Raw genomic sequence first — 13,288 nt, forward strand, 5'->3', positions numbered from 1 at the left:
TCTTCTTCTTCCTCTTCTTCTTCCTCTTCCTCTTCTTCCTCTTCGTCTTCCTCTTCTTCCTCTTCTTCTTCCTCTTCTTCTTCTTCTTCTTCTTCTTCTTCTTCCTCTTCTTCTTCTTCTTCTTCTTCTTCTTCCTCTTCTTCTTCTTCTTCTTCTTCTTCTTCTTCATCACAACTTTGTAAACCAGTTTCTTGTTCAATAGATAAAGGTAAAGAAGTAGAAGTTGTAAATCTAGGAGAAGGACCAACAAAAGAATGAGATCTACTATGAATAATTTCTGGGTCCATAAGATATGGTGTAGATGAAGAAGTTAATGGACCAAATACTTCAGAGAAATCAAAATCTTCATCACCACCACCAGAATTTGGTGATGTTGAAGATGGTATACATAGTTTGTTTAACTTACTTGCTAAAATTGAATGAAGGGTTTTCTTCTGAATTGTTGAAACCATCTTAAACAAACCCAGAGTTAAAATCCAAGGTTTCTGATGAAATTAAGCTCAAAGGAAGATTTTTTTTTTTTTTTACAGAAACCGGCCTAGAAAATCTTCTGGGCAGGCAATGAGAACGGAAGATTACATGATTATTAGTAGATTTCAATGGAGGTGAATGCCGATTGGATTCTGGGAAGACTGGGAGAGAAAAGTTCACTGTTTGATTTGTGAGCACATGGACTGTGACGAGATATTCAATGAATGAATCATAAAGAGCAAAGCTTTTAAAGTGGAACTCAGTGTTTTATTGTTTTTTGAAAATTTTCTTTTGACAGAAAGTGGAACTCGGTTTAAGAACTTAAAATCTCACCAAGAGCCCAAATGTTCTATTCTTCGGCACGGCTGCACATGGGACGGTAGGGTACGGATTTTTCCCTAGCTCAGTACCTGTACCTTCCTATGGCTGGTACCTGTACCTTGTACCTGTATCTGTGCAATATGGAACGGGATGGGATCTGTACCTGTTTAACTCGGTACAGGACGGGACGGGACCGGTTCTTTACCTGTAGTGTATGTTGTGTGTACATATTTTATCATCGAACACGTGTATATAGGAAGATACGTGGAGAGCATGCAGGCAAAGTCATCAAAACACGATGACACACGCCCATAGCCAAGAAGCCTATCCCGGCGACGTCGGATCTTTGCCCGAACAAATCTAAGGGCAGAGGTTAAAAGATGCACCGAAAACACGATGTACTACGGAGCACCAAATAACTCCCGAAGAGTTACTTTATCTCATCCCCAAAAGAAACTAAGATCAACGGTGAAGAGAAAGTTAACTGACATGGACGTGACAGGGGCAGAAAACACTTGTCTGACACGAGCAGGCGCCTCAACTACCCGCATTAAACACTCTGAGCAGTATACGTGTCGATCAACCCGTGGAACGAACGAGGATGGCTCTGCGTGATCAAGTAATGAACGAAGACTTCCGCGTGATGGACACAAAACACAAGAAGATAAGGTTCCAACGGCCCTCAGAAATGGGTCCCACACTCTAACCCTATAAATACCCCCTCTCCACCAAGAGTGAGGGGATCGGAAAAATCAGGGAGAGAAGGAGAGAGAAAGATTGTGAGTGTAAGTTAGTCCTTTACAATATACAAACCTATGTAAACTCCAAAGTCACTCGACTATCTATGTAACCATCAAGTATATAGTGAAACAACAACCCGTGGATGTAGGCCTTAGTGATGAACCACATAAATCCCAGTCTTATTTACATTTCAGCACTTTACATTCGCCTAACACTCCTTGAGTTTTACTTTTATACTTCGTTTTCTTTATCTTCCCCTGCGTAAACGCCCCTCGCGATGTTATTATATGAGGCTATGATAAACCCGAGGGTTTTGAGCCAAGGAATCAATGCAATCGTATTATTAGTGCGAGACGGTACCTAGAGTGCGAACATTGTTTGTGAACATATAGATGCCTTCGTGATTTACGTGTTCACAATTTGGCGCTAGAAACAGGGACTTCGTCCCGGTAAAAGATTTATCTTATCCTGTGATTTCATATTAAATTAGCATATGATTGCTCTACTTCATTAGCTCTGGCAGTATCCGTCGAAGCAATTCAAACTGGTTAAAAGATTTATTGCTTAGATCCATGGATTTACATTTTTTAGATCTCGTACGGACTTGTCTTTTCGGTGGGTTTTTGAAAATTTTCAAAAAGATCTACGTGCATTTTCAAAGGGATCCTTTCACGTATCCACATACCTTCAATGAACCCGCATTTTTAAAAGTTCTATGTGGCCCTCGGGCAGTTTTTTTTCTGTCTTGGAGTAATGAATTTCGTAAACTAACCCGATCCGCACGGACATTTCTGTTTCTCGCTGTTTGAAATTCCCTTGTGCAGAAAGAAAACGACAGCACGATTGAAAAGATGCAGGAAGCAGGAAAATCCAAAGCCTCGTTAAAGGAAGCACCAAGGACAACCCCGGTCATCACCCGGAGCAAGCAGAAAGGAGACAAAGCCAAAATAACTAGTCACAGACAGGACACTACGGAAATCACTTCGCCTATGAACGCTAACTCCGTTGCAGCCGCGGCCCTCAGAGCAGCGGCAGCGAAGTACAGTACGGCAGCGGCAGCCCCAAAGGATGCGGAAGCCAGCAAAACTCTTGTTACGAATCAATCTCACCAACCAAAAGAAAGGGTGGATGAATCCATAACACATCAACCCGCTCACCCGCCAATCTTCGGAATGCCATCAACAAACGAACAGAATCAAACTGTGCCGGTGGTGGCACTCCGCCCGATGTGGAAATGCCAACAATCGAAGCTGAACCCCCACCACCTTTAGTACAAACCATAGAAGAAGAAGGCACCATGGCCTTAGTAGCACGAGCGGGGACTCCCAATCAGGGGTCAAACCAATCACATCGATTGATGGCTGAGCTTGAAGAATTGAAGAAGAGCCAGCAGGTTTACGCAGATGTTGTAGTTCTGCTGGCCAGAGAAAACCAAGATTTAAAAGACCGGATTTCCCTAAGCACGAAGACCAGCCAGCAACTTCATGAGGCAAATTCAAAGGCACCATAACCAAATCGAGATCGAAGAGTCATCGTAGCAGCCAATGGAGACACGGCTAGGGGAAGTAGCGCATCTGACCCAGATTACAATGACGGAGAGTCAGACTATCACGAGCAGAAGAGCGTAGGGCATCACCGCGCGATGGAAGAGCTACGTGATGAAATGATGGCCGAGATCAGGCAATTAAAAAGTAGACAAGGCGGGGGGAGGTTAGAAGAGGTCATGAGAGAGGCTAACTCCACGCCCCTAACTCATCGCCTGGCCAACACCCCTATTCCGATGAAATGCCCTGTCCCGACGTTCGAATGATATGACGGATCCAGTGATCCCGCTGCACATATTCGGTATTATAACCGTGTCTTAGCTAGATGGAGTCATAACGACGCCGTACTCTGTAGATACTTCTCGTCAATCCTGAAGGGATCATCATTGTCTTGGTTTGATAATCTGCCGCCATACTCCATCCACTCCTACGACCAACTCGCAGAAAAGTTCTTAAGAACTTACATGTACAACAAGACTGTTAACACCGGAATGGATAAGATCTTTTCACTGGCAATTGGCTACAAGGAGACCACGAGGGAATACACTAACAGATGGCACAAGATCTTCCAAGCCATAGGAAGTGTGGACCCAGTGGTAAGTATCAACTGCTACAAGTGGGGATTAGACCGAATGAGTCCACTATTTGTTGAGATTCATGGAAGCGTGCCTAAGACAGAGGGAGATCTTCGAATAATTATTGAAAAGCACGCTCGTCTTGAAGAAATCCAGCGTGAAAACCCGAGGGCGTACACGCAGAGGTCTCACCGTACCAATTCAGCAGAACAAACCAATGGGGCCAAAAGGAATTTCTCAGTGGAGCGGCCTCACGAAGACAGGAAGGAACGAAGGGATGAGCGACGAACAGGCGACCGAAAATTCGAAGATCAAGTTTACACGAAGCTCAACGCTAGCTATGCTCGGATCCTGCGAGAGATCAAAGGAAGGGAAAACCTGGAGTGGCCATGGTCTAAGGGAAAACATCCCCCGAGAACCGAGAATTCTAAAGATTACTGTGAATATCACTGCTTCAACGGACACCAGACCGAAAAATGTAAAAACCTCAAAATAATGATCCAAAAATTAATTGATGCTGGCGAGCTCAAACATTACGTACGAAAGGATGTCGCTGAGGATAGATCCAAACGAACCAAGCCAGTCCAACTTCCAGAAGGGAACCGCAAAATCAACACCATCTCGTGTTCTGAAGCCGCAGGGCCCTCACTTACAGCACATATAGGAAAGAGGTTACGGAAGCAGTTCGAAGACCGCTGCGAATTGTATAAGATCGAGAGGATAGAGGTGGACGAGCACGAAGAGTGGATGGATTTACCTATTATCTTCGATGCTGAAGTTATCGAAGAAGATATGGAAGACCATAACGACCCCCTGGTCCTCACACTACCAGTGGATGGATGTAACCTTAAAAAAATCCTCATAGACGGGGGAAGCTCAGTGAACGTTCTATTCTACGACGCATTCAAACGAATGAAGCTCCATGAAGAACATATAATGACCTCTTATTACACCATCTACGGATTCAATGGAGCACCCACAAAGCCATTGGGAGACATCGTGTTGCAAGTTGACGCTGGACCCATGAAATTAGAAACACGATTCAGCGTGGTGGACGCCCCATCCCCCTACAACGCCATTATTGGACGAAAATGGTTACATAAAATCAAGGGAGTGGCGGCAACGTACTACCAATATCTCAGATTCCCAACACCTGAGGGAGTAATGTAAATCAAGGGAGATCGGGTCTCTGCAAGAGAGTGCCAAGCCACTCAGGATCGTATCAACAACGAACAAGAAGAGCAGCGAAAAACCCGAAGAATTAAAAATAAAGAATCCGCGAAAGAGAAGGCCACAGACCTGTTCCTCAACGAAACTGCAGGAAATGGCTTGACAAAAGATGATAATGTACTAAGCACAGAGACAAGTACTTCATCAGCCAACGAAGGAAAGAAACATACCAAATAGCAATCAAAGAACGCCCCAGTCCTCGGGGACCCGAAGCCGGTGTTCACGCCAATAGAGCCCGTAAAAGAAATCAACATAGGGACGGAAGAAAACCCGAAGATGATCAAAGTAGGGACCATAATGGACGAAAGAAGAGAAGATTCTCTAACCAAATTACTTAAAGAATACGCGGATATATTCGCCTGGAAGCTAGGATATATGCCGGGGATTGACCCGAAAGTAATCCAACACGAGCTACGCATCATACCAGGCACACCCCCGTTCAGGAAGAAAATTAGAAAAGTTGCACCAGAGTATCATAAGGCAGTGGAAAAAGAACTTCGGAAACTACTAGACGCAGGATTTATCAAGGAAGTCAAGTACCCTACATGGATCTCTAACATGGTCGTCGTTCCTAAGAAAAATGGAGGGGTTAGAATATGCATCGATTTTACTAACCTCAACAAGGCATGTCCAAAGGACAACTATCCCCTGCCAAGCATAGATCAGCTGGTAGAAGCAGTAGAAGGATATGAAGAACTATCATTCATGGATGGTGATGAGTGCCAAATATTGTATATATTTTATCCCTTTTTGTTGGCATTTACTCATCTTTTGTGCATTAATTCTACATTTTATCCCATATTCTGTATTTTCATTGTTTTCAAAAATAAATATTTTTCTTACTTAATTTTGCATTTTTAGGTAATAAATAAAGTCTGGAATACTTGCGGAGCGGAAAAGAGCAGAAAAGTAGTGAAAAGCCGGGAGAAATCACGCAAGGAAGCCGCGAAGAATGGTGCGCACAACCTCATTTTCTACACACAAAAACGCCTCCGTTCTCAGCCATCAGATCAGTTCTCAGAAGCATCCGATGGTCGCTCCTTCATAGAGCATCAAAATCTGAAGTCTCTGCCAAGCACCACAGCGCTGAAATTCCAAGCCTTCAGATTAGATGGTAGTTGAATCCAACGGTCGCTCCCTTGCTGTTCATCAACGTTTGATATCTCCGCCTTACACTACAACACCTAACCTCAATCTTCGCCGTTAACTTTGTTGTATTTCACAATCCAACGGTCGAAGTGATTCATCTCTCATACCACCGTTAGATCCACCTACCATCTTCACATCCGACGGATCTCCTCGCTGCTCATCAACTTCAGATGATCCCGCTCAACACCTTAGCCATCAAACCCATCGACCCAAACAAACACCCACCTTCTTCTTCCCCAAAACTCATTTCCCCCAAATTTCTCTTCTTCCCCCGACATTTGCAGAGACACCATGTCCTGCCACCGCCTGCAACTCCACTGCCACCACCATCTCTTCCATCACCACCTCCACAACCAGCCGACCAAGAGACCTATCGAACCCCCTAGTCTATCTCTCTCCCTCATAGCTTCTTCTCACATAGGTGCTAAGATTAAGAGAGGCAGGCTTAGGGTTTCGCTCCAAGATAGGGTTTGCAGTGCAAAGAAGACGGAGAATAGGGGATTTCGAGCAGCGTAAAGCCAGTACAAAGCATGGGTTGGGTCGAAATCATCCAATTGGTATGTCAAATTTGATTTTCCCCAAAATCAATTTAGGGTTTTCAAAATTAGGGTTTGTAGAAAATTTAGGGTTTGTTGTAAACTATAAATATGGATGTTGTTGCTACTGTTAGGGTTGTTCTTGGGCTAGCCAAGATTCCCCCAAAATTGGGTTAGTTTAGGTTTAATTTCAGTTCTTGAATTTCAATTAGATTTCAATTTAGGGTTTCAATTTTAATTCCCTGTTATGTTTCAATTTCAATTTCACTGCATATGTTACAATTGTTCTGTTAAAATTTGTACTCCTGTTTAATCATGTGTTCTGTTAAAATTGATGTTCCTGTTAATGTGTGTTGTTTATATGTTTTGTCACTGTTAGTGCCATGTAATGTTTAGTGTTAAGTTTGTGCACTGTGAAATGATGGAATGCTAGGCTAGAAGCCTTTGAAGCTTTGATTTGATTGTGTAATGGAAGAAATCAGTGCTCATAGCAAGCTGATTATCTTGCCATTCCTTTTGTATGCTTAGGTGCATTGTGTTGATTGAATAGTGGGGAGAAACTAGTGCTCACTAGTGACAATGAGCAAGCTAGTTCTCTTCCCACTCTAGAAGAATGCCTTAGCCTTGCTCTGTTAGCTTCACCATCTCCCTTGCCCTTGGCTTAGGCCTTGGTTCACTTGCACTGTTATCTGATTGTTGTTGTTTAGTTTCTTCATTTTCTCCATTGTCTTTCCTGTTAATTGCCGTTGTTTTTCTTTACCTTGCTTTTCTGTGCAGTTGCATATCTTGCATAATTTTCTGCCATTTGCATCTGTCTACCACCTGCATCTCATGCTGTAGTTAATAGCATTTTAGCATCTGTAGTTGTAACTTAGTAATCATTTTAGTCTTGTAAATATTAGTTAGTAATCATCTGTGGTTGTTCATTAACTTTGCTACTTAGCTATACCTTGCATCCTAGCATTAGCATTCTGTTCTGTATCATTATCATTTCCATTCTGTGTAGCTGTAGCATCACTGCATTATCTTAGACATTTGCATAATCTCTTCTCACTTGCCTTGCACTGCTGCATTGCTTTTCTTCCTTGCTTGTGCTGCTGTCTTCTTGGCCTTGTGCTGCTGTGCACTGCTTGTGCAGCTGCTGCTGCAACCCATCTGCCCTGCAACCTTGCTGCTACTACTTGCAGTCTTGCTACTGTTGCTGCCACTCCACCTCCCTTGCAGCTGCCCTGCTACCACTGCTGCAGCTGCCTTTTCTTTCCACTCCTGCTGCTCCACTGCTGCTGTTGTTGTGCTGCTCCACTGCTGCTGCCTTTTCCCTGCTGCTGCTTCCTCTCCAAAGCCCATCTTTCAAAGCTCAAGTTCAGTCCAGTTCAAGGCCTAGTTCTCAGTCCACTACTAAGCCCAATTCACAAGTGAACTGTTGAGCCCAAGTTCAGTTCACTGTTAGTCCAAAAGCCCATTGTAAATTGTTGTAAGCCCAAAGGCCTAGCTAAACCAAGCCCAGTTTCTAAGACCAAAATCCTAAGACCAAACCAACTGAGTCCAAGGCTCAGTTCAATTCAAAGGCCCAAGGCCTAAAGCACTTCATCATTACAAACCAACCAACTAAGCCCAATAGCAATTTAGAACCCAAGATAGCTAGAAAACTCCAAAACACACCCAGTCTCTGTGGATCGACCCGTACTTGCACGAGCTACAACTGACGACCGTGCACTTGCGGTATTACTGTAGGCCCGCGTTTTTATTGCGCTTAATTTTATACACATCTCCGGGCCCACCAAGTTTTTGGCCGGGGATAATTTTTACACCTCTTTGAGGCCTGCCAAGTTTTTGGCGCCGTTGCCGGGGACTTGGGTCTGTGTTTTTTATTAGCTATTTTTGCATTTCACTGCATAGCATTTGCATCTGCTTCACTTCATTTGCTGTTGGACCTGCTGTTCTGAACCTGTTTTTCCTCTGCTGGGACGCCACCAAGGAAAAGAACCAAAACCCAACTGGGTTTTTGCAACAATATCAGAGCAGCTGGGCTGTGCTAAAAAGGTAAGCCTAAACCCATTCCATTGAGAGAACCCAACCTGTGGGCTTCCAAATTTCTTTAATTGTGGGCTTGTAATAATTAACCCAATTTTTTGGGCTTTTTATTTTTCTATTTTGGGTTTGTAATAATTTATTTTTGGGCTTGTTGTTTAATTTGTGGGCTTGTATTTATTTTGTGTGGGCTTGTTTAAATTCTTCCATTGGACTTGTATTTTGTATTCTGGGTTTAAACCCAGCTGAGCTTATAACCGATTGTGGGCCGCAGCCTTCCTTCCATTCCATTAGAGGACAAACAGTGGGCTTGCTCCCATTCAAAAACCAAATTTTATCCAAAAAAAAAAAAAAAAAAAAACCAAAATTTTCTTTTGCTCCCAATTCAAAAACCAAATTTTACTTGCTCCCATTTTAAACCAAATTTTTTCTTTATCTCCCATTTCAAAACCAAATTTTCAAATGTATCCCATCAAAACCAAAATTTTCCCAAAAATCCAAACCCATTAAAAACCAAATAGTGGGCTTTGTGTCATTTCAAAATGGGCCAACCTCATGCTCTCCATGAATACATGTATCCATCAATAAAAATTCCATTATCATGTATTGTATTACCTCAAACCAATAACCCTTTTAAAATAAATGCAAGCATGATACAAATACTTCCTATATTTCGAGGGTTCGAGTCTGAGAACCCCTACACTCATGTAAGAGAATTTGAACAAATTTGTCGGACTATGCAACCTGATCATTTGTCCGAAGACTCTCTGAAATTGCGTTTGTTTACATTTTCTTTAAAGGAAAGGGCCAAAACATGGTTTTACGGTTTGAGACCACAATCAATCAACACTTGGGACCAACTCACAGATCTATTTTTCAAAAAATTCTTTCCACATCATAGGACCATCGCTATTCGTCAAAGTATCAATTGTTTTGTCCAATTGGATGAGGAAACTGTTTTTCACTATTTTGAACGTTTTAATGATTTGTTGAGTGAATGTCCGCACCATGGAATTGAGAAGTGGAGACTTGTCGTCATCCTCTATGAGGGACTAGACTTTAAATCTCGAACCATGGTTGAGTCTATGTGTAATGGTGAGTTTATTGATAAATCTGTGGATGATGCATGGAATTTTTTAGCCGAGATTGCAGAGAAAACCCATCAATGGGAATCCGTTAAGGAAACAGGAACAACACCACATGATATGAGTCACCCTCATGAATTAGAGTTTTATTCTTGTAATAGCTCCGACCTTAGGATTGAAAATAATCCTAGATTGCAAAATGCCTATCATGATGATGATGATGATTATGATGTTATGTTAGAAGAACATGTCTATACTAAAAATGTTATGGAACCTTTGGGTTCAAATACATTAGGCTTCTCTGCCCCGACCTTAATGCATGATATTTCTTCTAGTATTCCATGTGATGTTTCCCCTGATGTGCCGATACACGAGAATAAATCTGTTGATGATGTTTATAATTCTGATTGTGATCTTGCCAATTGATTGATTGATTGTGAGCATGATGTGACATGTGTAGATGAGTTAGGAGATTTTGATTTGATTGATAATGATATGCCTATTCTTCTACCTAAGTCACAATCTGATGGCCTTCCACCCAACCTAGATTTGGTTTGTACCCATATTGTCAAACCGATTTTTCTGAAAATTCCTAATCTAGGATTGGAACTGTGTGCTTCCCAAGTCCTCTTGGACTATTTTGCTTCAAAATATAACACTTTTAAAGAGCCACAGTTGGAATGCATTTCTTTGCCCATCCCGAAAACAGTCCATTTTCAGTTAGACCTTTTGAATCCTGAACCCCTAAAATTAAAAGATTTTGTGCTTAAAAGTAAACCTGTTGAAAAATTTTGGTTTAGGGGTGATTCATTCGGTTTTTCACTCTCACTCCCATTTAAGTCCAATTTTAGTGTTTTGAAACTTTGTATGTCTTTACACTTTTTCTTTTGGGTTGATCCTCAACTCTTTAGACTTTTGGTGTATGGCGAATTTTTGTATATAATCCAGTAGATAAAATTTCTTAAAAAACCCTTTTGTTCCTTTTGTATATATTTTGCTAATCCAATATGATCTCGGCTGAAATATGTTGGATTTTTTGCCTTGAATAACGGAGTTTTAATTCTGCTTTCGCCGTACAATCGGGTATTCTCTCTCCTTTTACTCTACTCAGCATGTCCCTTTCCATATGTTGCATTTTAATTCTTTCCATAGTTTGAAACATTGAGGACAATGTTTAGTTTAGGTTTGGGGGTATAGAGTAGATACCATGATAATTTGCCATAATTGAAAACGAACTCCTTCTTCTTTTTGAAAAAAATTGAAAAATTCCAAAAAAATTGAAAAAAATCAAAATTCAAAAAAAATTAAAAAAATTGAAAAAAATCATAAAAATGGAGCTCATTTACCTTGAAATGTTGACTCTTGTGCAAATATGTATTTTTATTATTAGGAGTCTTAGTCTAGATATTTAGGCACCCTGATTCTAGCACAATTCACATAGTGATAAGAAATTTGCACGCGCACGATCTACCAATACATGTATGGCCTCGATCTTCAAGGTGTTGGATAGGAAGTTACGATTGCCAATCACTTTAGAATACTGAACGAAACTTGACTAGCTTGTTCTTTGGTTGGTTGGGATAGAAGGTGGAGGTTACATTAAGAAAGACAACCATCGAATTTAACTGGGTGCATCAAAAAGGGCTACCTCTTGCAAAGTGTCATGTAATCTTTTGTTTCCTTTTGTATGTATCAAAAGTGTTTCCTTGTAAAAAAAAAAAAAAAAACGATGTATATATTCAAAAAAAAAAAAAAAAAAAAAAAGAGAAAAAATATCAGAAAAATACAAAAAAATCAAGTATTTATCAATTCCATCATCTCTTGTTCCAAAAATAAAAGAGAGTAGTCAATGTAAATAAGAGTCATGTAAATAGTCATCTTTTGTTGTTTCATTGTAATAAGCAAGGAGGGTGTATGCCATTGATGTACAACGCGAGCAATTGTGAAATACCTCCAACTCATTCACAATTCTCGTAAAGTCCGGACAGCTAGCTAGATTTCGACCTCAGTTCTTAGCCTGAGAAACTATCTCTTGGTGATTAGTAGTCATAACTTCAGATCTTTCTTTACACATGTGTAGATACACTTTACACTCTTATCACATGTCTTTTTCTGTTATCAGTGCTAGGATTGTGCCTTCGATAGCTAGATTGACATCTCCATTTTGCTGTGAGCTTAAACTGTTTTGCACATGTCACATTTGATGGAATATGAGCTTATATTTTGTCCTTAGGTTTTGTAGGCACACCTCTGGTAAACCTTCACGAGACTTCAACTCGTCCACTAGGGACACTAGTGGTTTAAAAGCTTAGTGCATACGCTAAATGCATTCGAGAGACCAGCGACAGTGGTATAGTTAGGATTTCCTTAGTTTTGTTTTACTTGAGGACAAGTAAAATTCAGGTTTGGGGGTATTTGATGAGTGCCAAATATTGTATATATTTTATCCCTTTTTGTTGGCATTTACTCATCTTTTGTGCATTAATTCTACATTTTATCCCATATTCTGTATTTTCATTGTTTTCAAAAATAAATATTTTTCTTACTTAATTTTGCATTTTTAGGTAATAAATAAAGTCTGGAATACTTGCGGAGCGGAAAAGAGCAGAAAAGTAGTGAAAAGCCGGGAGAAATCACGCAAGGAAGCCGCGAAGAATGGTGCGCACAACCTCATTTTCTACACACAAAAACGCCTCCGTTCTCAGCCATCAGATCAGTTCTCAGAAGCATCCGATGGTCGCTCCTTCATAGAGCATCAAAATCTGAAGTCTCTGCCAAGCACCACAGCGCTGAAATTCCAAGCCTTCAGATTAGATGGTAGTTGAATCCAACGGTCGCTCCCTTGCTGTTCATCAACGTTTGATATCTCCGCCTTACACTACAACACCTAACCTCAATCTTCGCCGTTAACTTTGTTGTATTTCACAATCCAACGGTCGAAGTGATTCATCTCTCATACCACCGTTAGATCCACCTACCATCTTCACATCCGACGGATCTCCTCGCTGCTCATCAACTTCAGATGATCCCGCTCAACACCTTAGCCATCAAACCCATCGACCCAAACAAACACCCACCTTCTTCTTCCCCAAAACTCATTTCCCCCAAATTTCTCTTCTTCCCCCGACATTTGCAGAGACACCATGTCCTGCCACCGCCTGCAACTCCACTGCCACCACCATCTCTTCCATCACCACCTCCACAACCAGCCGACCAAGAGACCTATCGAACCCCCTAGTCTATCTCTCTCCCTCATAGCTTCTTCTCACATAGGTGCTAAGATTAAGAGAGGCAGGCTTAGGGTTTCGCTCCAAGATAGGGTTTGCAGTGCAAAGAAGACGGAGAATAGGGGATTTCGAGCAGCGTAAAGCCAGTACAAAGCATGGGTTGGGTCGAAATCATCCAATTGGTATGTCAAATTTGATTTTCCCCAAAATCAATTTAGGGTTTTCAAAATTAGGGTTTGTAGAAAATTTAGGGTTTGTTGTAAACTATAAATATGGATGTTGTTGCTACTGTTAGGGTTGTTCTTGGGCTAGCCAAGATTCCCCCAAAATTGGGTTAGTTTAGGTTTAATTTCAGTTCTTGAATTTCAATTAGATTTC

At 41.3% G+C, this 13,288-nt stretch overlaps 1 protein-coding gene across 1 annotated transcript in view; it reads right to left on the minus strand.

Moving 5' to 3' along the window:
* LOC113319385 (serine/threonine-protein kinase AtPK1/AtPK6-like) overlaps window positions 1–1,052 on the minus strand; it is a 5,018-nt gene extending 3,966 nt beyond the window's left edge. Inside the window, exon 1 of the mRNA XM_026567645.1 lies at window positions 91–1,052. Within this exon, the coding sequence (XP_026423430.1) occupies window positions 91–452 (362 nt within the window). The 5' untranslated portion in view covers window positions 453–1,052. The remainder of the gene's footprint in view (window positions 1–90) is intronic.
* Between the last annotated feature and the right edge of the window lie 12,236 nt (window positions 1,053–13,288).

Source organism: Papaver somniferum, chromosome 10 (genome assembly GCF_003573695.1).
Source record: "Papaver somniferum cultivar HN1 chromosome 10, ASM357369v1, whole genome shotgun sequence".
Taxonomy (NCBI): domain Eukaryota; kingdom Viridiplantae; phylum Streptophyta; class Magnoliopsida; order Ranunculales; family Papaveraceae; genus Papaver; species Papaver somniferum.